The sequence below is a fragment of the Gouania willdenowi genome, chromosome 6 (genome assembly GCF_900634775.1).
Source record: "Gouania willdenowi chromosome 6, fGouWil2.1, whole genome shotgun sequence".
Lineage (NCBI taxonomy): Eukaryota > Metazoa > Chordata > Actinopteri > Blenniiformes > Gobiesocidae > Gouania > Gouania willdenowi.
The window spans coordinates 70770390-70796411 of record NC_041049.1 but is presented as its reverse complement, the minus strand read 5'-3'; the positions used below and the strand labels follow the sequence as shown (position 1 = coordinate 70796411).

Sequence of the window (26022 nt, the reverse complement as noted above, 5' to 3'; positions counted from 1 at the left end):
GTGGTTGGGGGTGGATGTTGGCGGGGGGCCTTGGTGTTGTGGGTTGGGGTCGGTATCGGGTGTGCTGGGTCCTCGACTCCTTGGGGCTTTCTCGGGTGTGTATGTGGGGGTCGGTGGCTGCCTTTCAGCTTGGGGTCTTGAGGCGTCTGGGGGGCTGCTTGGTCGTGGGGTGGTGGCCTTGGACTTCTTGGCCCCCGCTCTTTCTGCTAGCATGGCTGCACCTCCAGGTCCGGGGCAACGCTTTGGTTTACAGTAGTGGTTCTTACACATACACTGGTCTATGATGCACTGACATGTCTTAGACTGTGGATAAAACTGAGCTTAACTTTAGACACGTTGATCCTAAATACCTGTTTTAGGTTTTACCACTCACTCCTTCCCTCTGTCCACCATTATACCTAAGCTTCACACTGGTCACCAGACTGGACTGATTACACAACATAATAAACACAATATACACAACTACAACTTCACATCTCACTCTCACTTTAAAATAATCAACTCTTCCCACCCTTTACATTTACTAACCTGACTTTTCTTCCCTGTTCCCTTCCCCTCACCCAGGTGTAACACTGCTCTCCCTTTTTATATTCTCCCTTTAATAAAATGTTTCTTACCCTTCCTTATGGGGGCTGGTGATGATCACAATTATGGAATAAAATAAATTCATTTATTTAATTGCAATAACAAAACATGCATTGTTGTCTATAATAGATTACACTTCTTGTAGTGTTGACCTTTGACATCATGTGCAGGCAAAGAAGAAGAAAAAAAGAGTCTGATCAAAATGTGAAGTTGTGATACTCTCACAACACTCAGCCACACCCTCAACTCTCTATAATCTATATTCTGTTAGTTTATTTTGGCAATCTGTCTTTTTCCTGTTCCTCATTCTTTACTATTTTCAGTAACTTCACCTTCCTTCCTTGTGAAGCTGTTTTCTGATTAGTAGTCCTGCCTGTTTGACCTGTGTGTCCTGGCTGTTACCTTTGTCCCATCACCCTGAGGTCATAGTCTTAGTCTTCCTCTTGTCTTGTGCCAGATTATTTGTGTTCCTTTTAGTGACTAAAGTAAATTGTGCATAAACATCAAAGAAAACATTCAAAAAATGCTTATTGAAATTATGAGATGTAACAGTACATTTGTCAGTGCAGACATTTTCAAGTAACAGAACCATTCTTCAGGGGCCCCATTTATAAACGCTGCGTACGTAAAAAAGAAAGCGTTCGCCACTTATAAGCAATGTTTGGCGAGATAATGTGCGCACCTCAACATCAGCTCTGACCCTGACGTACGGGAAACTCCGCCCCCAACAGGAGAATAATGAAATTAAAGACGGCTCTGTGAAGTAAATACATTTGTGTGAAATAATCTAACATTACACATTTCACAACACATTTCATATGTGAACAATATATTTGCCAAAAAGGAAGGAGGAAAAAATTATACCGACGCCCCAGAGTGACGAGCGTGTGCCCACAAATGCAGTTTCATATTAATAATAATAATTGTAATTAAAATCACATGATCATTGTGCAAAACAGCTGATCAATTAGCTACAACACCTGTAGATGTTATAAAAAGGAACGCATTCACAATGCGTAAAGATGCACAGTGGCTTATCAGGCACTGCTGGAGGACAAAGCGTACGGAAGACTCTGGAGGGGGAGGAGCTACAGAGACCAGCAAGACGTATAGGCAGGACCAGGACCCCCCCCCCGTGAGGACGCAGTGCTGCGGGAGGATGGACGAGGCTGCGGTGGGAGGGAGGATGAGGTGGTGCGGAGCCCCCAGCCTACACTCACCAGTAAACACCCGGGGTCTGATGAAAAATATGGTTTTATTTGAAAATAAATATTGTAATTTATGTCACGAAAACAGGCGCGGGACGAGTGTGTGGGATTTATTTTACTCTGCATCGGAATCTATTTCTAATGTAACAAAAACTGTTACTTGAAACAAAATTTACTTAAATAAAAGTAAAATTACAGATTTTAGAAAGTATTCAAAAAAGTATTAGAACACAAAAAGCTCTTTACTTACAGTAACGAGAGTAAATGTCATTTGTTATTTTCCACCCCTGCACAACACCTGTATAACATACAGTATCTGCTGCTGTAAAGTAGGTCACTGCTGTAAAGTGTCACAACTGTGGTAAACACCATCCGTGCTTTACATCATCTTTATACAACACACGGGACAACGATGTCAGACGGATAATCCACCCTGTGTTCATCAGTTTCTAGGATCTAGATAATGATTCTAACTGTTGCTTTTTCCTCTGAAATAACAACCTGATGAGAGTTGAAACTGTGTTGGGAAAGATTAAGAACCGGTTTAGACACAGTGAACGGGAAATGTTAAGACATGAAATCAATGTTTCAGAAAAATGTGTTCAGTATCACAGTTTTGATGTCTTTTGGTTTTGGTGCTATGAATACTGTAATATCTGTGTGTGTTAGAGAATGAGTCTGTGTTAAAGTGTGTTACATTATGAATCTGTGAACAGTGGGATGAGAAAATATTCATACTGAAACAAGCTTCAGTCTTATCTGAACTTTTAGTTAACGCCACAAATTAAATTAAAGACTAGATTTATTCATCCAGAAAATCACATTTACTAAGAAGAGAGAGAAAACCTCTGCCAAGCCCCACTGTTAGCTGGATTATTGATCCTGATCATTGTCCAGTGAGCATTAACACTACAATAAGAAACTTTGATCCTCAATAATAACGATACAGTAGGTCCAAATGGGCACCCCGATTTTTTTAGGAAATAATGTAGGTTATTTTTTTGTTTTGTTTTTTAAATGTATCCAGAATCAGTGTATTGATCTGGATTCCCTCCAAAACATAATGAGACCTCCCATGGCATAAGGTCTATCTTTAGTTCACTAGTTTAGATGTGATCCTGCTAACTGATAAATACACAAACGGCAGTAAAAACATAACCTCTGATGGAGGTAAAACATCAAAATGTCAAACAATCCCAAGGTAATATTACACCACTAGAATCATGTCACAAATGATGCGATCAATTAGAGTTTTTGTTAACTCCCAATAGGAGCTGACAGATACGATACACAGACGCCCAGTACGGCGCCTGAGGGAGCAAAGTAGAAACCAGTAAAGTAGCAGGAAGTGTTTACGTTTTCTTCTGTCCATTTTCAAGCGTTGCTGGAGTTTTTTTGTTTTGTTAGCAATAATTGCTGTAGGACGCACGGTGATGTAGTGGTTAGCACGTCCCCCACACAACAAGAAGGTCCTGGGTTTAAGTCCTGAGGTGGACTGTTTGGTCCTTCCTGTGTGAACTTTGTATTTAACTAAACAACCAACGTGCTGATATTATTGGCATACTAAACTCGATAGCAATATTAATAATTAGTTTTAATGACAACAGAATGATGAACCACCAAACCACCGCTATCTACTGTATCTATCGTTTATCTTTATCTTGTTGTTTTTTGTGCAATGCCTTACTCTAATAATATTAATCATTTGTATTTTGAGCCTGTTACTAAGCTTGTATTTACTTGTTTGTGTTATGTTATATGTGTATATGAAATTCTTTCTCAAAATTAAATAAAATGTCCTTATGTAAAGCGTCTTTGTGGGTATGATGAAGACCACAATGCAAGTGTTGTAAATTATTCTGATAATATTAATATAACAATAACATAAATATCAATTACTTGGTATAAAAAAATACAATATAAGGGGGCGCCAAAAAAGCGTGTCAAAGAGGCTCGGGCCTCTAGATAAATAAATGAAATCAGTGTTTTTAACAGAGATACAGTAACTGGATCCTTTCTGTGATGATCACAGGTTGTGGACGATTGCATTTTACCTTTAAGAGAAAACAAGTTTAAAAAAACTATTTAAAAACATTCATTCTGGAAAAGTAAAAGTTTCCAAATGATAAATACTCATGTAAAGTCGATGCTTTCAAAGAGAAGTCGTTTCAACAACGAGGGAAACTGCACCACTGATACAGTTGTGCAATACAATTGAACTGTTGGTTTTCCCCTAACGTGCATCACTGATCTAAAATGATAATTTGTCTGTGGCAATGATAATAATAATTCCAAAGCTGCTGATTGAGTCCAGTCATGTTTATCTGTTTCTAGGAACTAGATTCTAACTGTTGCTTTTTCCTCTGAAATAACAACCTGATGAGAGTTGAAACTGTTGAGAAAGATTAAGAACCGGTTTAGACACAGTGAAAGGGAAATGTTAAGACATTAAATCAATGTTTCTGGAAAATGTGTTCAATTTCACAGCATTTGATGAAATGATCATTGTTTTGGTTGTGTTTCTATGAATACACTACAGTCTGTATTAAAGTGTGTTGTGTAATGAACTATGAATCTCTGAGCAAAGGGATGGGAAATTATTCATACTTAAACAACCTTCAGTGATATGAGCTTCTGTTTGTGGTGTTAGAGAGGACACCACATGTGTTTTATGTGTTTTAAATTATTTAGAAAAAAAAGCCTTTATGGGGCCTTAGATCATTATTAATCATTTGCATCGATCTCTCGTCTCTCTCTATAACTTGTTGGCTTTAACCTTCGGAGGAGGTAAAATGTTCACTGTTGTTCAGTTATTTGTTTATCTGGTAGCAGGATGACATCACAAGCACTTTTGACAGTTATGTCAAGTTAGTTCCTCAATTACCCCACAGAGTTTCATCCATATCAGATTAAATGGGGGTGGTCATACATTTAAACCTACTGTAGTGTTATTAATGACATTTCTGTCTGGCCTTTAAAGTGTAAATGCTAATATTTGGCAAAGTGTACATTTAGCTCTTACAATTGGATTTCTGAACAACAGGAAATGCAATATTGTGTAATTATTATATTCTTTAATTATAATAACTCAACAATAAAAATAAGTCTCATTTGCTTGAAAAACAGACAGGAAGTTATTGGTGGTCATGTATTTTGTCTGCCTAGTTGAGCAGCCAGTAAACTTTAAGAAACAGATGTTATTTAATAAATCCATAAAAGGCCTTTTTAGTTTGTTTTTAGAGAAAAAACATAAAACATAATGACCCTTACCCTTCACCAAAGGATCAGCACAGCTTTTATTTTTATGAGAATTCCACACGTTACTGTTTATGTTTATTTTGTAGACCAAACATTTTTGTCATCGTTTTTGTTTTCAACATTTTTTCAAACTGACAATATCTAGACTGACTAATTTAAAAAAATAAATATAATTGTCACATTGGACAAAAATACAATAGGAACTCATGTGATCATGTGGTCTTATGCATTGATTAAATCAAATCTGTCTGTGTGTATTTACAAACATTAAATCTAAATTTGCTGTCAAAAACAGCACTGGTTCACAGTACGTAGGCATTAGTACGACTTTCTTACTCTGAACTCTGCATATTTCCTGAAATGTTCACAATACAAGATAAATGCTAGCATAACTAAGCTATTTTGATTAATATATTCATTTATTCATCAATCAGTTTATTAATTATGGCTTGTTTCCACTGGCGGTATCAGCTCTACTCTCTTCTCTATTTGTCCTCCTTCTGAGGGAATCCTTATATTCCATTTCATATGATTGTATATAATGGATATATATATATATATATATCTATATATATATAAGGCCTTTAACTAAACTGATCATTTCCTTTACGGGGACGAAGTGACAGTGAGAAAAGTATCAAAACCACAAAGACAGGAGAGCAAACCGCTGCAGAAGCTTTACTGCCAGGTTGGGTTTAAAGTTTCCAAAGGAAACAGTGTAGAAGACATTTTAGTAGATTTATTTATTTATTTTTTAAAGGTTTTTATAGAGAATTAGCCATTCTATTTCTTAACAGAGTGCAGACTGTGTCATGTGATGTATTATTATTGGAATGGAAATGGTTAATGCAAGGAAAAAGTATGGTGTACATTTACAAATACTGAAAAACAATTTACAAATTACTGCAACACTTTTACAAAAAGTCAAAAGAAATGAACAAATATCGAAAAACTTTTATATTTACGATGCGCCATGGTAAATCTGTTTCAACCTTTGTAAAAGTGTTTGAGCTATTTCATGTAAATTTGTTTTCAAAATTGTAAATGTATTGTGGGATTTGTAAAAGTGTTTTGCACTTCTCAGCCACCGTAAAAAAGAAGACTATAAAAGATAGTACGCACTAAATGAGGTACATTTATGGACATGTGTGAACAGGGAAGGAGGCCTTCTGGACATGGACGTGTAAAAAGTCTAGCCACAATTACAGAGGCCACAAATACTCTGAACTTCCATTTCAGTGAGACTCTGACATTTAAAATGAGTTCAGTGAGAGGATTATGAGTAAAACAAGTGTGGACCTGTTGTTGGTGCTAGAGTCCTGTAAGATTTTAAGGTTGTGAACTTTACCAATCAGATGTTTTAAATAGAAGCCAGCGAAAGGTTAAGGTCACGCTTAGGTTTTAGACATTTAAAATAATGAGCCTTGAACGACAGATTTGTTTTTAATAAGGTTCTCTGAATGGCTTTTGTCATCATTAGCATTTAACATATAACGCCTTTTTTCCACCTACCAATTATACAGAAAGTAAATGGAATGAGCTTTATTTTTATCTATTTAAGTGCAGATAAAGATGTATTTTAAAGCAACACTTGCCTGAAAAGTTCAAACCTACAGGGAGTTATTCCAGAGTTCACCACAGAAACCACATTTGTTATGTTCAAATTTAAAGCAAAATGCATCAAGACTCTATTACCTAAACCAGCGATTCTCAACTGGTGGGTTGGGACCCAAGAGTGGGTCGCGGAGCTGTACTAGGTGGGTCGCGGGCAGCTGGTCAAAAATCAATAAATAGCCTACTTAATGTATCATGTTGGACTTGTCTTTTCGACAGCCATGGTGTGAAATGCATGTTGCACAGGAATATACATAGATTTATGTTTTAAAAAAGATTATATGTGTGCTTTCAACAAATATTTTTGAAAAACTAAATTTGGTTGGTTGAATTCTCAAAAAAAAAAAAAAAAAAAGTGGGTCACGATTTAACGATTGTGGCAAAATTTGGGTCCCAGGGTGAGACCAGTTGAGAACCCCTGACCTAAATTATTGCTTAACGCTACCAATGTTACAATGGTTGATATTATATGTTTTAATACCACATTATTTTTTGAAAACTATTCATGCAAATATGGGCAAAGATTAGTGGCAAACAATGCAGAGAATTTTTTCTAGGCTCTGTTTTTTGGATCATGTTCATGATGACATGGAGAAGCTTGAACTAGACTTGTTTTTCATGTTAATGATGACTCTAATTACTACCTTCAGATAATGAACTGCAGTGATAACATGGCCTCTACAACCACCTGTCAAAAATCCATCAAAGTGAGCAGAGTCGTTGGTCAATTCCTGAGAATTTCTTGGCAGTTACAGTTAGAAGGAGGAGAAATTAGAGACTTGGTGTGTTTTGATTTGTGTGCCTTGTTGTTCAGGCTTGTGTGGGTCTATGTGCTCAAACTGCCAATAAAAATATGTATCCTAATAATGTGAAGATGACGCCCTGATATCTCTGATTTTGTGTTCTGGTAAATATTGTAGCAACCAGGCAGGTTGGCGCTCCACACGTGGGTTTATTTAACCAAATCCAGTCTTAGAGTATCCAATTCAAACAGCAGGAGAAAGTCAAAATGACAGAGAAAACATGAATTATAGTGTAGATTACCAAATTTATCTCATTTCCTCCAAATACACAAATTAAATAAAACACCACAATATTTGTAGTCATTTGTCATGATGGCAGTCATTTTTAATGTCACATTTTTTGAAAGATTGAATTTTTTTTTAAAATCCATCAGTTTTCCTCAAATTATTTGACAAAAATTCCCCAAATTTAATGAAACTTATGAAATTCCACACATAATATTTTCATGTGAAGTGCAAACTCTGGCAGATGAATGATGAGATGCTTGTTTTCCTAGTGTATTGTCCACATGACGTCAAACTGCCCCTAAACTAAATGACTCTCCTGGCCTAAAGCATGTAAAACGATGGAACCATGCTGTCTTAAACTTTTAAAACTTTGGAGGGAAGTAGTTGAAGAAGGCTTTGGGCCCCGTTAGGCTATAATTCAAATGTACCTCACATACTCAGTATTGACGTCATCTTGTCTCTCACACACAAATTACTCTCACATTGGCCATGTTTACGTGAGAGCTTTAACTCCCATTTAATTCACAATAAAAAATGAAACACCTAATTTGTCATTAAAGTGGCCGTTACGAATTAAATTAGAATCTGAATTAAGTGGTTGTTTATTCTGATTTTATTTCCCAATGAAATCATTTCTTGATCTTGTATACGTTTAAATTAATTGCGATCGTTCTGTGCATGCTTGTCCTGTCGCATTGACGTGCTGGTGACAACATAATCCAAGATGGCCATCTGAGCAAGCATCACCTTTACCCCGTCCAATCAGATGCCTTCTCAATCCCCAGACCTAAAGCGGAATTGAATAAAGGCAAATAAACGTGTTTTCCACGTAAACCTCAATTTGGTATCACTATTTCTACATAATCATTACTTTGATTGAATTCAGTATTAAAAAAAACATCATGTAACTGTGGCCTATATGTCTATATACCTTTTTTGACCCACGGGCAGGTTTAATGTCCCGACAATATTTTCTTGGACCGGGCTTTAAGATGTGGCCATAAAAATGTAATTTTCTAAATATAATAATACACGTGAATCCACTGTTTATACTTTATTAGCAGCGTCAAGGTTAAACATGCCTTCAACATAAGGTACGCCACAAAAACCAATGTAAAGTGCATGAAAAATACAACTGACCATAACGCTAAATCAGTGGTAGAGCTGAGTCATATCGTGGTCTTCGCGGAACTACCTGTCGCAATAAATCCATACTTGAAGTAGGACTCCTATTGTCTGTTAAATGCAATTTAATTTTTTCTTTGAAGTCATAGGCTCTTCTTCTGTCTCCTGACTAGCTCTTTCACTTTGCACAGAGTTTTTTGTTCATTTTGCTAACTTGGAGGCATCTTGACATGAGTCAAGATTGAGGAATAAACAGATATAGCAGAGAGAATCCAGTCATTTTCCAAAATAAAACATCATTCAGGCTCAGGTAATAAATATAATGTAAATAATATATTCTTTCTGTGCGACCCAGTACCAATTAACCCACGAATCGATACCGGTCCGCGGCCCGGGCGTTGGGGACCTCTGTATTAAGGCCTCTTCTTTCAACCATGAAACGAGCAACTAAAACCTTCTCCATTCCATGATCACATTGTCTACTCCACTCACAAACAATGACAATATGGTTTGTATTTATTTTTTATCAGGTTAATGTTCTCTGAGCTTGGGCTGCTTCTCTAGATCTTTAGGGAAGAAGAAGCGAGTATGTTGATGAATATTACAACTGGTCTGGAGTGTGTTAACTGTAATTCAGTCTTTAACCTCCTAATTATCGTCGACTAAGCAAACAGCTGATTATTGTTGAAATAAAGCCACATTGACCTCTAAATATAAGGTAAAGTCATGTGCAATGTTCATTTATGTCAATTCATAACATTATCACATGCAAACTTTTTTTTCCACTTACAATTACCCAAACTTATACATAAATTGGTGAACTTCATTTTTCAACTTCAGTCGACAATTTTGTTTAGGCATGGATTGTACTGTCCACCGTGGGAGTGGCCTAAGCCTAGTCATATAACTGTACATTATTGGCTCCATTAGATTAAAACCAACATATGGTCCAACAGGTTTGGGACATAGAAAAGCTAGATTTGGACCTCACACACAAGCACCATATGTGTACTTTACACATGCATCGTGAACAAATACACTCTGTGAGATAATGGAATAAACCTTGAATTTCTCCTAGCACAAATATAACAGGATTAGCTAATGCTAAATCACAAGTAAGAGACATCTTCAAACAAAAGCTCTTATCAGGTGTTAGAGATCGATCACCCTGGCTTTGAGTGGGATTCCAATTTGCCAAAAAGTATTTCCTGATTACAGGACACTGTGGAACAAAGGGTTCTGCTGTTAATCAATGGAAGTAATCTGTATCAAATATTATTGCTTTAATTTGTTATGTGGATCAATAAGTAACAACTTTCTAACCAAGTTTGGATGAACTACGGCCAGGCCCACGGAACGTCTCCGCGCCAAATAGGACGTACTACGTTCCCGAGAATTCCATAAAATGACTTGGTTTCACCAAGTAAAAAAGGTCTCAGAGAGGCTCTAGACATCCGCTCATAGAACATCCAGATCAAATTACAGCCCGATTCAACGAGCATTAACGGAGGAGTAGTCATTTGAAAAATGGGGCCCCGGGAGCCGGAATGAATTGTGTGAGGCATGATAGTAATCTACGTTGAATTACCTTTGAAACGATATATCACAGGACTATGTTCCCATAAATTTGGAAATGACCAGAAATGGGGGGGTATTCGGTACCACCAACCATTGCAAATGAGAAATAAATGAAACGCCGTCACCGTGAGGAAAAGGAATGTTTTTTTTTGTTTTTAAGAGCAGTTTTACTGAGTCTCATCTGTGCAACACAACGTCTGTGGATAAAGTTGTTTATTGCTGTGGACGAATGATGTCATCAGGATCATTTAAATTAGTGAATTTATATTAAGTTGATCCAAAGTTATTCAATAAACCTGATCAGATTCTGTAAACCATTGATCCCTGATTGGAATTTACTATTGGGTGACATTATTGCTGTTTTTATACATCTTTATATGACGTATAAATAATTAAAAATGAGCAGTCAGAATAATCCATGTCACTACAACTTATATCTACCTTTTAATTGTCTTACTTTATTTTTTACACACATTTTTGTTTAATTATCATTTTTTATTTATTAGTATTTATAATTTTTCTCACAGGAGTTAGAAACTAATGTTTTAATAAAAAAAACATTATTTCTAAAAGAAAAACAAACCAAAAAAACTAAAAATGGAATTGAAAAAAACTAATGTGGAAAACAGAAATTGGAAAAAACCCTGATTTTATAGGGCCCTAATTATTGCAATATACAACTACACAAAAAGAATTAATTTTTATTTATATATTTCATAAATATATATTTCATGAGTAATATAGTTGTCTTTGTCACATTGTATTTGGCTTTCATAAATAATTATGCACATTTACAGATATTATATTTATAACACGTGTTATAAAGGCTACACACACACACGCACATGCTCACGCACACGCTCACACGCACGCACACACGCACGCACGCACGCACACACAGGATTATAACAGAATGACTACTCTTGAACTTTTTAATGTTTTTTAACTCAATAAATTAATGAAATATTTTTAAAATATTAAATAAAATGATCAAGGAGCTTAACTGGGGCTACTGAATTTCCTGACGTGGCTATAGCGCCCCCTAGCACCGCACCACATTTCTGTTAAGGTTGGTGCGGAAAGTACCGGTAAAATAATGTGGATGAGGAAGCCAAGCTTTGTGAATGAGCTTCTGTCAACAGAACTTTTACCTGCAACACAGTTGTGTTAAAATTGTTTCCACAGGTTCTTTATTCATTGCAACATTAATACAGTCACATGTTGTATTATTGTAAGAAATCATTGTGTATACTGTCTTTGTTTTGTTACAATAAATTAGAAATTGTAAAAATAAGAAAACATTGTCTTTTTACATGTAGAACTGTATTACCGATGACTCAGCAGTGTCACAGTTTAGATCTTTTCAGTTCGTCACAAAATAGAATTCTTCACATAAAGCCATAAATGTAAAAAACTAAATAAAAACAACAACAAACTAAGGACACAAGGAAACTTTATCTGTAAAATGTCAGGATAAACAAAACACACTAACAATTAAAAGACAGTGGTCTATTTTAGATGAGGTAGTAAAGATCCTAAAATCCTGTTGAGCACCCCTTTGCAGTGGTCACATGACTTAATGACATGTTCACTGAAAATGTTGGTGAAAACTTCATAGAAAATTGTTGTTGGATTAAATTTCAAGCAATATTGACGTTGCACATATGAAAAGACAAAACTTTCCACATTGCTTGAATAAAATATACAATTAAAGAAAGTAACAGTCTTCAGTTCTTATTCCCATCAGAATATTAAAATTAAAAAGGCCAGAAGGTCCAATAACATCTCACTGAATCCACTGAATAGCAAAGTATGAAAAGGGCATTTTTATTTTTTAAGGAATCTCAATTTGCTTACCTTTCAAAAAGCAAATGCCAGCATGAAAAAGTTGTGTTTTAATAATTGTCTGGATCTATTGGTAAGACTTGCATTACTTTCCAAGATCCAAAAACATGTTGGGACAACATGATGCCATTCGTTTACCAGCTCTCACAGACACAATGTCAACACATTTACTTCATTGTTTTTGGACTTTGGGTAAAGGTCAGTGTGCTTAAAGTTAATCAATGCAAACTCCAGGAAAAACCAGAGCCGTCAGGGCTTAAAAACATCAATTTCACATTTAACAGATATATGTAGTGAATTTTAATTGCAAGCTCTACCAAAAGATAACGTATTATACTTAAGGTTTAGTCAAGTTATTATCTGGAAGTTCTTAGAGGAACACTGGCTCGTTCGTCATGTCCCGAGTCGTAGACAAGTGTTGTGACAAAATCTGTGACACAGCAAAATAATCTGTGCCTCAACCTCCGGTCGTTAAAAAAATTAGTGTAAAAATCATTGACAAAGAATTGGTTGTGACCAGGGTTGGGGTCAAGTGCATTTTTCAGTTACAGTTACATTTTCAATTACCCATGTTCAATTACAAGTCAAGTACAATTACAGCAACTTATCCTCAAAAAGTCAATTACAATTACATTATCAATTACTAAAGTTCAATTAGAATTAATCACAATTACTGAGCCTGAAATAAATAACCTAATAAAAGTCAACATTCCTCTTGTGTTAGCTTTCTGTTAGCATCTCTAATGCTAACAGGTTAAATCAGCTGTAAAATACACTTGTTAAATGGTAAATGGACTTGATTTTATATAGAGCTTTATCACCACTGAAACAGTCTCAAAGTGCTTTACATATCAGCTCATTCACCCAATCACTCTCACATTCACACACCAGTGGGACAGGACTGCCATGCAAGGCGCTAGTCGACCACTGGGAGCAACTTGGGATTCAGTGTCTTGCCCAAGGACACTTTGACACATAGTCAGGTACTGGGATCGAACCCCCAACCTCTCGATCAGAAGACGACCCTCTACCACCTGAGCCACGGTCGCCCTTAAGCTAAGCTTCCTAATCAATGACAATATAGGTTTAATATTTTGGTGTGGACATTTGAGCCTATTTTAGTGTTAACTACATACGTGTAGAACTGTACATGTGGCAATTAAAATTACAGTCAAGTATCTAAACTAAAATACAAATTTTATTACGATTACGACAGCAACAGAATTTTAAAATTATAATTGCAATTATAATTATGACATTGTAATTAATGAACAATTATGTGATTACAATTATAATTGAACCCAACCCTGGTTGTGACTCAATTTGTGCCATTAAAGAACAAAATCAACAAGACATATAGATTATTATTAGAATTAAATGTACTTTTTGGCTCAAGGAAATTAAAATAGTCATTATGCTGTAAATGACTTTGTTAACTTTGTTACTCGAGCCCCTCCCTGGTGGTCATGTAGGATGGGAGGAAGGGCAGGTACTGAAAACATCTAAACCGTTTGAAAACTCTGCTGCAGAAAGGAATTTCATAGCATGAATGATCACACATGCTTTGACTTTCACCGTGCACTTTGTCTCTCCAGCTCTTGATGCCTCGCTCCTTGTCTGTTCCTGTTCAGAAAAACACAAAGTAAGCAGAAAATAGTGCAAAAGCTGGAGAGACAGTAAATATACTGTTTCGTCATACCTGGAATGGTGTTATCAAGAACGAAGCCAAAAAATCCTCCGATGAACATGTGTGTGGTGAAGAGCACCACAATGACCTGGTCCAACTCCTTTACTCCTGCACACACACAAGAAAACAAAACCATCTGTTACCCTTTAAAAGCTTCAGAATCAATGAAAGTACATCTTAATTTGTTTTGATCTTTGCTCTTTCCTCCTTCAGACATGGGCCAGAGGTCAAGTTTTAACCAAATAAACCTGGAAGAATTACAAGCACCTCACAACCCAGAACTGACAGCAACTGGCACATGGCTGTAAATGATGTAGGACAGAAAAATAACCCATCTCTACATAGTCCATAGCTATAATTCATGTGTCAGATGTGGTTGTCTGATTCTTTAGCACAAACACAAATTCTAACCTTTTATCTTCCTTTACATTTCAAAAAAGCAGCACAAAACCAAAACGTTGCCTCAGCATTATAAGGCTGATTTAAAGGTCCAGTATCACGCTATTTTTCACTCATCTCTATTTGAGGTTTATTTTCCAAAACTCGCCTGTTTTCTAGAGTTTTAGCCTCTGAAAAATGACTTTCTGAGCAGTTCTAAAAACGGGCTGTTTTGAGGCCGACTTATGCATATTCATGAATAGGCGTGTCTGTAGACGCTGACTCCACACAACAGTTTGCTATGCACACACTTTTGTTATTGTTTTCAGCCAATAAACTGCACATTACAGTAAAAAACATGCTCCACGGTGTGTGCGCGTGTGTGTGTGTGTTTGTGTGTGGCAGCAGCCGAGTTAGTGAGTTAGTCAGCTGAGTCGGCTGTTTCAAACACTCACCGGGAGCTGCTACGTAGCTTTCTTCTCCTCCTCTCCACTACTTACTACAGGAATAGTCCATTTAAGGTGATAGTTCACTGTTTTGTCCAACCGTTGCATTGCATTGTGTCACAAACACGTCAGATCAAGTCAAAGATGATAGGATGCGATATAACGGATACTAAAAATGGAACTGCTCCCTGGGTGCTACAACGTGGCTGTCCACTGATATGGTAAATGGACTTGATTTTATATAGCGCTTTATCATCACACTGAAACAGTCTCAAAGCGCTTTACATATCAGCTCATTCACCCAATCACTCTCACATTCACACACCAGTGGGACAGGACTGCCATGCAAGGCACTAGTCGACCATTGGGAGCAACTTAGGGTTCAGTGTCTTGCCCAAGGACACTTCGACACATAGTCAGGTACTGGGATCGAACCCCCAACCTCTCGATCAGAAGACAACCCTCTACCACCTTTTTAAGTGGGAGAAGTTGCACAATTGGTGACTGACTATGTACTTTTTTGCCCCACAGTACTTATATAGGAGAGGAGGAGCCAGGATTGTTAGGAGGAGGGTTTCCACCTTATGACGTAATATTGGGGGAAAAATCCAACTGTCCTGTTTGGAGCTGACTTTTTATAAAATGGAATAACAAGGGAGGGAGGAATCATAACTTTCCAACTTTGTCCCTCTAAATGAGGCTAAAGGAATGTATATCACTGTAGCAAAACCATTATGAAGTGATTTTTTCATAACATCACCCCTTTAAATTCTAATACATGTCTCTGAAACACATCTGTTCTGGAATAGATTGACCTTCCTAAATGTGATGCCCTCGTGCGCCCCTTCATACAGGAAGGAGATGAAACCACCTCAAGCAAAAACAACCTGGTCCTTCCTGTCAACACCTGAATGGTCAGCATCACTAGATTCCTTGGAGTGCACGTCACACATGGCCATAGACTCTTTAAGAAGAACGGTAACCAGCGTCTGCACTTCCTACACAACTTAAGAGATCTTATGAGCGTGTGGACCAGATGAAAAGCTCTCTGCTCTGTGGGCTGCATTGCTCTCCAGGGAATGGTGGGGTCAGTGGAGGGAGAAGATCATCATCACTTTTCATCCCTCTGTCGTGGAGCTGGATGTCAATCGCTGTTTCACCAAAAGCTCTGATCATCATCAAAGACTTCAGTACACAGACCCTCACCATGAATTATTCAACCTTCAACCCAAATCTGCAAGAGTGTCTTCTCCCGGTGCTATCAGACTGCTGAACTCCCAGCTCCTAACCCTGATCACCCTCCAATCCTTCCCTTTTAATTCAGTTGTAGAAAAAACTTTACTGAAATGTGACAATAAATCCTTCATGCTTTATAAAAAATTGAGATGATTTGCACCATATACTGTAAGTTGCAGTGTTGCAGCCTGCCTTCGGCCGCTCTCTTGTCTTACTAGAAACAAAACCACTTACATATGTACAACAATAGAAAACCAAAAATTAAGAGAAGAGAATATTTTGTCTCATCCAAGTCTATGAATGTTCATAATGAACTGCTGTTGGTTTTTCCATCTATTGTGTTCATGGGTGAACTGGGACAAAAATTCAGCCCTGGCATTTTGTGTCCAGACCAGACCAGACAACTACATTATCAGTGACATCATATAAAAGTCAGTGATACTCAACATGTGGCTCTTTATGTCTTCATTTTAATTATTATTCCCCCAAAAAACCTTAAAAGGGCAAAACCTTTTAAACCCATTTTACCTGTATTTCCTTTGTCCAATTTTTTCCCCTTTTCAAAAAGTTCACACATTTTTCAGACTAACTACTATCATCCTTTTTTTCCTATTTCTTGTAAATTCTTGCAAGTTCTTTTTGACATTTTTATCCAATTTTTGTGCATTCTTTAATTTTTTTTCATCCAAACAAGCAATTCTTTGCCCAATAAATACCACTTGTTTCCTTTTTTATCCTATATTTTCTCTACACTTTTTGTTTCACATTTTTGCCCTTTTTCACGACTGTTTGCCACAATTTGCTCATTTAAGGGCGACCGTGGCTCAGGTGGTAGTGGGTCGTCTTCTGATCGAGAGGTTGGGGGTTCGATCCCAGTACCTGACTATGTGTCGAAGTGTCCTTGGGCAAGACACTGAACCCTAAGTTGCTCCCAGTGATCGACTAGCACCTTGCATGGCAGTCCTGTCCTATTGGTGTGTGAATGTGAGAGTGATTGGGTGAATGAGCTGTTATGTAAAGCGCTTTGAGACTGTTTCAGTGGTGATAAAGCGCTATATAAAATCAAGTCCATTTACCATTAGTCCAAATCAAGTCCATTTACCATTTAAGCTACCCATTACCATTACATACCACCTGGCTCCTCTCTTTGCCCATTTTTTGGCCACTCTTGACTGCTTTTGGCCCATTTAAATCACTTTTTACTCTTTTCTTGCCACTTTTGGACCATTTTTGGCCACCTGTTACCATGTCTGCCTCCCCTCGCTCATCAAAAAAACAAGTAGCGAACCGGACTTGCCTAAATTTGGGTCGACGGCCCATGGGACGATGCTCGGTATGCCAGATAGCCTGTCTACCCCTGATTGTATTTGACAAAGGGCTCATGTAAAAACAAGGACCTTTTTATTATGATGAATACCTGCTAATAGCTAAAAGAAACCACTGAGGAAGTCCAGAGTTGAATCAAGAGTGATAAACTGCAGTTGTATTTAGTTTCTCATGTTTAAAGACCTCCCCATCCTTAATATCTGTAATCACACGTATGCATGGGCAACTACACACGTTTAGGTGGGAGTTTGTTTATTGTAGCTTCAGACCAGAGGAGACCTGTGTGTTGATGCTTGGGGAGACTCTGGGAGAAGAGTGCTTTTTTCTGAGCCAATGACATGAGGGCTAGCCAAGAGGATTGAGAGGTAAGCAGCCTAGACCTAAAGACACTAGACAACTCCTGATGCCCAGTGTTGAACTCTGGATTAGCACGTCATTGAGCGCTACTAGCATCACATGACTCGTGGATCAAAGTCTTATGTCTGCTTATTAGATAGTGCTCCATAGACAGTGTCAACTGATGTGTCAGATTCAACGTTGCATAAGATTCCTCCTTGATTAGAAGACTGATGCCTGATGGCTAATAGTGGACGTTATCTCATTTCATCAAGATTAGCGTTGTTTGTTCTCAGCAGTAATTGGGTTCCTCTTGCTGTGTATTGATTAAGTGAAGATGGTGATCACATAATGCAAACTGGAGACTACTAAATCCATAATTACTTTACTAGAAAAGTGGTTTCACTAGCTTTGTGTTGGTAATGCACAAACCTCTCACAGAGTTATTATTAATGAGCTGACATACATAATCCACTCACTTTTCCCCCTCAGCCACTGATGGTTTTGTGAACTACACAAACAACGAGAGGTCACCTGTAAACCACATTTAACCTGGATTAAACCCTGGGAGAGAGAGAGAGAGAGAGAGAGAGAGAGAGAGAGAGAGAGAGAGAGAGAGAGAGAGACTTGATGGTACTGTAACTAAAAGGTTTACTACTGCTTTTCATTATCAAACATTACTTTCTTCCATTCTTCATTCACAGCTCTAATTGATTTATTTATTTTTAAGCCTATTGAAAGTAATAACTTTCAAAAACAGGTTGGTTAAAAATGAAAAACTACTGCACCGCCTACAGCAGGTCACAAGACAACTTACACTGAACTGTATACGTGCTTCAGTTTCAGTTATTACAATTATCAATAATAAATATACAGATGGGATGAAGCTATTTTGGTACCATTGAGATTTTATGAATGGGTTACAAGTTTCTCTTTTTTCTGTTGATTTAATCAATTAGGAATTATTATACATCTTTAAGTAAACTTTTGGTCATCTAGGTATCCCAATTCTAGGCCAACGGTCAACAAAATAAGAATTTCTTACATTTCTGATGTTATTCCATATTACGCAGTGATTGCCCCACATACAACAGCACCCCTGGACAGTAAATGGAGATGCCACCACCCTGTGGATACAGCTGTGATGACACTCTGTCGCAAACTGGCGCTGTGTCCTGACAAGCTGTCACATGTTCAGATAGTGTGTGGTCTTTACTAACTGATCTGGTGTGCTTGTTTTGACATGTGTAAGTGGTATGTCAGGTCTGGTTTGGTGATGTATTGTTGTGACGTAAACAAGGAATCAAAAGTTGAATGTGTGTGAGTTCTGGGTCACAGCCAATGTTTACACACACTTTGCTATCTGACCAATCAAGTACTGGCGGAATGTCTGCCATTATGTAGTTAAGGCTTCTGTAAATACCACTTTTGTCTGATGCTTAGTGGTGTTAAACATGTCAGTCGTCAGTCCTTATGAGATTCTGGCAAAGGAGAACCTCACATTCAGTGTTGCCTGTTGTCTGTGCATTTTGTGTTGATACGTAGCGTACAGAAGAAAGATGACAGAGGTGGAATAGAAATCACTGTCTTTTGAAAAACGATAGCAATACGGGCTGAAGGGAAAAGGCAATTTAGTGGTTTGTTTCATTGAACATGATAAGATGGCGCTGCTTCTGAATTTGGTTCTTCTTCTTCTGAATTCGCTTGAGCTCGTCTTCTGCGTGCTGCTGCAATCAACTCAATACCTTCAGAGATTGTCGGTTCAAACCCTTCTGTACCCGTCTCTCTTGTTATGAAGGCATGTTCACTTTGAGCACGCAAATGTTTAGTGTGGATAGTAGCCTACCGTAATCTACGGACTATTGAGTTAACTTAAATATAAGCTGCACTCACAAAATTTTTAAAAAAATTTAAAAAATATATATTTTGTCCATATACACTGCACACGTCTATAAGCCACAGGTGTCTACATTGAATATTTACACAGGCTCTTGTGCATATTTACAAGTTTAACGACCAATAGTGCCTGGAACACGGCTCGTTACCAGAATAGTCATTGATCACTATCACCCAGTGAAGGTCTTCTTCGGTGTCTGAGTTGAACAGCCTTCCAGCCTTTCAGTCAGATCTGCACCGTGGAAACCGACCAGTCTTTGAGGTCATTTTCTAGTTCAGTATCTGCTTTTTTTTCCCGCTGAAAGCTTTTGTTGTCTTTTTGTTTTGAGTCAGTTTTTGACGCTGCCATCTCCAACGTCTTATCATCGATTCATTAATGTCAAGCTCTCGTGCAGCGCCATCAACTTGTCAGCTGCATCGTATGCATTTCTTTGTATGTTTGCCATGACGATGGTGTGTGCATGTCATGCTGATCGCAATGATTCAGTGTGAGTGTGTTTGATTTAAAGGGGCAGTATTGTGAAAAAAAAACACTTTCTAATGGTTCTGCTACAGTGATATACATCCTTTAGCCTCATTCAGAGGGACAAAGTTGTTATTCCACATTTTGTAAAAAGTCAGCTCCAGATGGGTCACATCACGAAAACTCCTTCCAGTTCCATTTTTAGTAGCCGTTATACCGCCTTGTATCACCTTTGACATTATCTGATGTGTTTGTGACACAATGCGACACAGCGGTTGGGCAAAACAAATGATTATCATCTTAAAGCTGGGGTATGTAGAATCGTGAGGTGCTCCACGCTCTGTTCCTATTATTTTTTTCTTTTCTTTTTTGTGTGTGTGTGTGTGTGTGTGTGTGTGTGTGTGTGTGTGTGTGTTTGACATGTGATGGACTGCCAACCTGTCCGGGTTACACCATGCTATAAGCGTTAGCATGTGATCGAGCATGAATACTTTAGTGATCATCACACAAAATTGACTTGAATAAAGTACTTTCCCCACTGACTGAAAAGAACAATAGCCTTTCAAAGTAGACACAAGGTTGGATACATGGATGGATGCGTGGGATGTGCTAGTGAGGCATTCACCTGTGTCAATGATGCCTGCATTGGAGTGAAACCAAGTAGGTAAGACGAGGCCACTGAAGGTAGAGAAGCCGAGGATCAGAAGGTTCCGAGATGAATTTAGATCAACGTACTGGAGAGAGAAAAATAAAGAGTACTGAATATTACACTCAAGTAGAAGTACAGTTATTTGACTAAAATTGTACACAAGTACAAGTAAGTCATACATAAAATACTCAAGTACAAGTAAAAAGTAGCTCTATTAAATAGTTACTAGTTACTTTCACCCCCCATGTTTATTGTTGCTAATAAATCATGGTTCCCTAAACATCTCGTGTATAAACTTAAAAAGGAAGAGACCAAATCTTACACATTTGGAACTTAATTTATTTTCCAAGATGGAATATGAATAAAATAAAAGGTTTGTCAAAATGTACAATTATTTTTAAAATAAATTACCACCAATGAATTGAATTCAAAATAAATAAAATGATCAGGCTGTAGGGGCGGATTCACTAAAGGTTTAGGGGTATTAAAACGTGTGCAAATGTCACTCTTATGGGGTACAAACCCCAGGGAATCAGGACTGCGCGTGTTCTGCGCAACACAATAATAATTAAAGTTAATTTAAATTTTTAATGATTCACAATGTCCGTTGATCCGTTGAAATATTAATTAAAAATAAATAAATCACAATTTACTCAGTAACGGTTGGGTGTAGATATGTAACAAATGGCTTCTTTTAAAACGTACCTAAGTGCAAATAAAATTACTGATTTAGAATTATACTCAAAAAAGTACCCATAAAAGCAACTCAAGTACAGTATCGTGAGTTTCACCTCTGGAAAAGAGATCACGCCAAAACTGTAAATCCCACTTACAGAGATGTAATCACAGGTTATTAATACATCTGAATAGAATGCAGAATTAGATCATCTCTATGTAGGAACTACAAACAACCTGAGTGGTGAGTAGTAGTAAGATACAACCTCTCCGGGGTATACTGTATGACAAAGAAAAAAGTTTTTATGTGTCATCTCCCACTAGTAAAAGCCCAGAAAAACTGAAACATAAAGCTTGGTGTTATAGTTCATATTCTAAGAAAAATAAGAACACTGTGACTGTACATCATCTCCCACATAATGTGGACACCTATGACTAAAACTCCAGGGAAATGTAGTTTAACAATGAGAACAAAGTACTTGTGAGACTATGAGGAGGGAAATAGAGTAAAGTTTCACTTTTTACAAAGACTGACAGAGTGAACCCTTTGAACAAACTCGTCATTGGAATATTGGCTTTTTTCCTTCAGTTTTGTATTATTTAAAGTGTTGGAACTTTAGTTTATAATGTATTATAGATTTTTTTTCAGTTTTAATTTTCACTAGTTTATCAATGTTGGTTTCAACATCTCAATGTTTTACAGTTTACTGTAATTAAGGATGTTTGATATGAGCTTTTTGCTGATATGTTATAATAAAACACTAAACTTATAATTTTGGATATTACCCGACACCGCTGTATACATATCATTTTAGGTCACATTATATATACAGTATGTATATATCACATTGCAATTAGGCTTAACCATAACCCAATCTATACCGTACATCATGTTTTAATCTCACCACACACAGACTTTTGCTCCAGGACAAAAAAGGAGCAATAAGTCACATTATTGATGAACTGGTAAATTGAAACATTAATACAAAAATGGTAGCTACAAAAAGCACGCATATGATATGTGAACCAAAGGTGGTGTAATGAATCTACTGGTGCTCCTCGTTTCACAACTTCCGTGTGTGTTGACGGCTGCTGTTAGTGGCTCAAGATATTATATATAACATGCTAAATAAATATTTTTACTGCCCTAAAACAAGCTGTAAATGTTTTTGCAAAAGTGTCCAGTGGTAGAGGTGCTAACATCTATTGTTCTTCACACCAGACTCACAGTTGATAGTCAGTCACCAGTTTATCTGGATACTATTCAGATCATAAAACAAAACATAAATGTGAGCAGCTTTTTATGAGCTAAAACATCCACAGACTGAATGAAAACAGGAGCTGGACCAGAAAAGTAATGAAATGAACCCTAAACAGTCCTACTGTGTGTGGAGACCTGGTCCAGGACCTGAGGAGGAACCAGATGCAGCGCTGGCTCTATTTTCCCCGGGAATATCCAAAAACAGAAAAATTCTGCTTATCTGATTCTTTATTTTTCTGTATTTCTTTTTTGGTTTTAAGTCAGTAAAACAAAAATAATCCCACTAGGGCTGGGCGATATGGCCTTTTATAAATACCGCGATATTTTTAGGCCATGTCACGATACACGATATATATCTCGATATTTTGCATTACCCTTGAATTAACACTTTGATGCACAAAATCACACCAGTATGATGATTCTATATGTCTACATTAAAACATTCTTGATCATACTGCATTAATATATGCCAATTTTAAACTTTCATGCAAAAAAGGGGATATCACAACTAAGTCAAAGTTGACATAACTGTATTTATTAAACAATGAGTGGCTCAAACATAAAATTGTCAACAGAAAGTGCACGTTCTGTGCAAAATTGTCACAGAGACATTTCAAAACAAGACATTAGTGCAGGATGCAACTCACATGGCATTTCAAAACACAAAATTAAAGTGCACTTTTTGTACATAATGCCACTACAATATTTTAAAACAAATAGTGCCCTTTTGTGCATGTTGTCATTAAGATGACATTTCAAAACAACACTAAATTTAAGTGCACCTTTTGTGCATAATGCCACTAAGATATTTAAAAAAAAAAAAAAAAAAAGTCTGCGAGTTTAACGGTATGGTCATTTTCAACACCGCACAGACTACAAGCTGCGATATATCGAGTATATTCGATATATCGCCCAGCCCTAAATCTCACCGTTTGTTATTTTGATTTTGTTTTAAAATGGAATAACCAAAGAATGAAGGGTGCATGGATTAGTCCACTATCGGTTTTGTTTTTTAGAGCAACAACAACAAACAGATTAAATTACAAAATGTAATAATTGTCATGGGGCTAACCCAAGACTAGGGTGATGTATGCTGCACCCAGCTTCTACTCACAACTAAAGACATTTCTATTATTTTTAACATGACACCAGCAGATAGATGGTGTTCTTTTTAATGAGTTGAGTCTGTGTTTCCATACTTGCTTTTTGAACTTTTTCTTCCCTGTCAATGAGTGCAAAGTAGCACTTAGCATTAGCAACATAGCTGCTAACAAGATAAGCTAGCAGGTGTTTTAATTACAATACATGGGTGCACAGAACTCAGGAGATAAACTCTACTACACTTAAAACCAACAGACATTGTGTAGTTTAGAGAGTTTTATTGGGACAGTTATAATGTGTTACCTGTTGTGTGTGTAGCTCCGCCTGCTGCTGACCAAACCTGAGTGGGAGGGTCCATGATTGAAGTAGAGCGGGGTAATTTGGATCATACCATTGGTAAACTGGAACCAGGGGTATTTGGGGTTAAATGTTTATGCTTAGTGGAAGCCTTAAAATAAATTCATAGTTTTAATCCATAAATGCCTGCAGGGGTTATATGTATAAATATAGTTAATATGAACATAATTTCAAAATAGGATAATTATTAAAAGTGTTAGTTATTTTTGTAACTGACTAACATTTGGTTTGTCTTGTAGGAGGAGCTTGCAGTATATATTTAGGGGATTACTGAAGCTCCTCTGAAAGGCAGTTGGGCCTGGAGTGAGCAGCATATGCTCCAGGACATCATAGCAGACGCCTGTTCAATGCCTCATTTTTTGCTATTCAAGTTTACCTAAGTTTTTGGTTACTTTTTGATAGTTTGTCCAATTCTACATTAGTTTTGTGTTATTTTTGTATCTCTAATTTTTTCTGCATTTACCAGCACTTTGTGGTTCACTGGAAAATAAAAGGGTTAAATGAGAAGACTGACTCCGCCTCCTGCCTTCACCACAAGCCTCCAACGCTTACAATAATACCTTTGGTTTCTTTGTAAAATATTTCATTTAGAAAAAATTCAACTCTTTGCAGGACTGTACTTTACACTTTTTTGCCAACAATAAATGCTACTTAAATTTTGGACACAACTGGAAAAAAAACTGTTATTTTCCCAGCCTAGTGTAAAGGTCATTAGGTAAAGGTAATTTGGTGAGTTTTTCTGAGCTCAATAGTAATATGTCACAATGTCGAGAGGAAAAGTTTGAAATATATTGGTTTATAAGGGTATTACAGGGTTTACAGGGTGTGCTGATGCTTATCTCCAACTGTTTTGGGGCACCAGGCAGGGGTACACTCTGGACATGGCACCAGTGCTGTTGTAAATCATATACTTATTTGCTGGTGTTTGTTTACAGGCAACAGTAAAAGTTGTTATGAGTTTGTCTCGTCAAGGACAGTAAAGATTCTTTGGCTCTTGAACTGGTTCAAAGATGTTGTACGTAACCCTCTAAAACATTAAACCTGATCTATAATAAATTAGCAGGTAAAATACGTTTTACCTGTAGGTTTGATATTCCCACAGCTGCAATCATTCCAAACATAACAAGGAACATTCCTCCGATGACAGGATCAGGAATGGTGATAAAAACTGCTCCAAACTTCCCGAAGATTCCCAAAACGATCATCAGGATTCCAGTTGTCTGGAGGACCAGTCGGCTTCCCACCTAACACAAAGTAGGCACAAGTTTTGGTGATTTAGTCAAAAAGTATTCAAGCAGCTTTGGGTATTCATAGCGGAAGTGAAAGTTATAGTCTTGGGGCTAGCATAAAGCGCTAAAGTTTGTTTTATGAGATTTAGAAACATGAACACCAACCAAACTAAAGTATAATTTGTTCATCTTGCCCTTTGCCCTCAAACATCAGGAAATTGTGGAAGAACCATGTGACTGAACCATGTGACTGAACATGCAGATTATGTCTGTCAAACAGGCAAAATAACACAATTTGAAATTTGAAAAGGATTTGTGATGTAACATCTTGTTTTCGAGGAGGACCAAGAACATATAACGTTTCACAAACAGCAAATTACAAAACATACAACAACTCAGGGTAAATATATACACATAGATCTACACATAAATGTTAACAGTATATAGATCAACATACATATACATATACGGCAATACACATACTAAAAGCATAGCTTTACACACATAGGCACACATATATAACTTATATACAAAGCCAAACAATACACATCGATGGTTGTTTCTTTCTATTGACTGTGTTGAGGAAACAAAAATGAAAAAACATTGTCATTAAAAGCATTGACAATCTGTTTTTAAGTAGGTAAATATATTGTTCTAAAGGAGCCTAAGGTGGTCAGTGACCTCAGTGATGGAGGCAGATGGTTCCAGTCTGAGGTCACTTTAAAACAGAAGGACCTC

The 26022-nt window shown here is 37.1% G+C and overlaps 1 protein-coding gene across 1 annotated transcript in view; it reads right to left on the bottom strand.

Moving 5' to 3' along the window:
• Positions 1-13483: 13483 nt before the first annotated feature.
• LOC114464998 (solute carrier family 23 member 2) overlaps positions 13484-26022 on the bottom strand; it is a 38326-nt gene continuing 25787 nt past the window's right edge. The window contains exons 9-12 of the mRNA XM_028449704.1: positions 25135-25299; positions 20638-20746; positions 13944-14039; positions 13484-13867 (exon numbers count right to left, since the gene is read on the bottom strand). Coding sequence (XP_028305505.1) covers positions 13686-13867; positions 13944-14039; positions 20638-20746; positions 25135-25299 — 552 coding nt within the window. The 3' untranslated portion in view covers positions 13484-13685. The remainder of the gene's footprint in view (positions 13868-13943; positions 14040-20637; positions 20747-25134; positions 25300-26022) is intronic.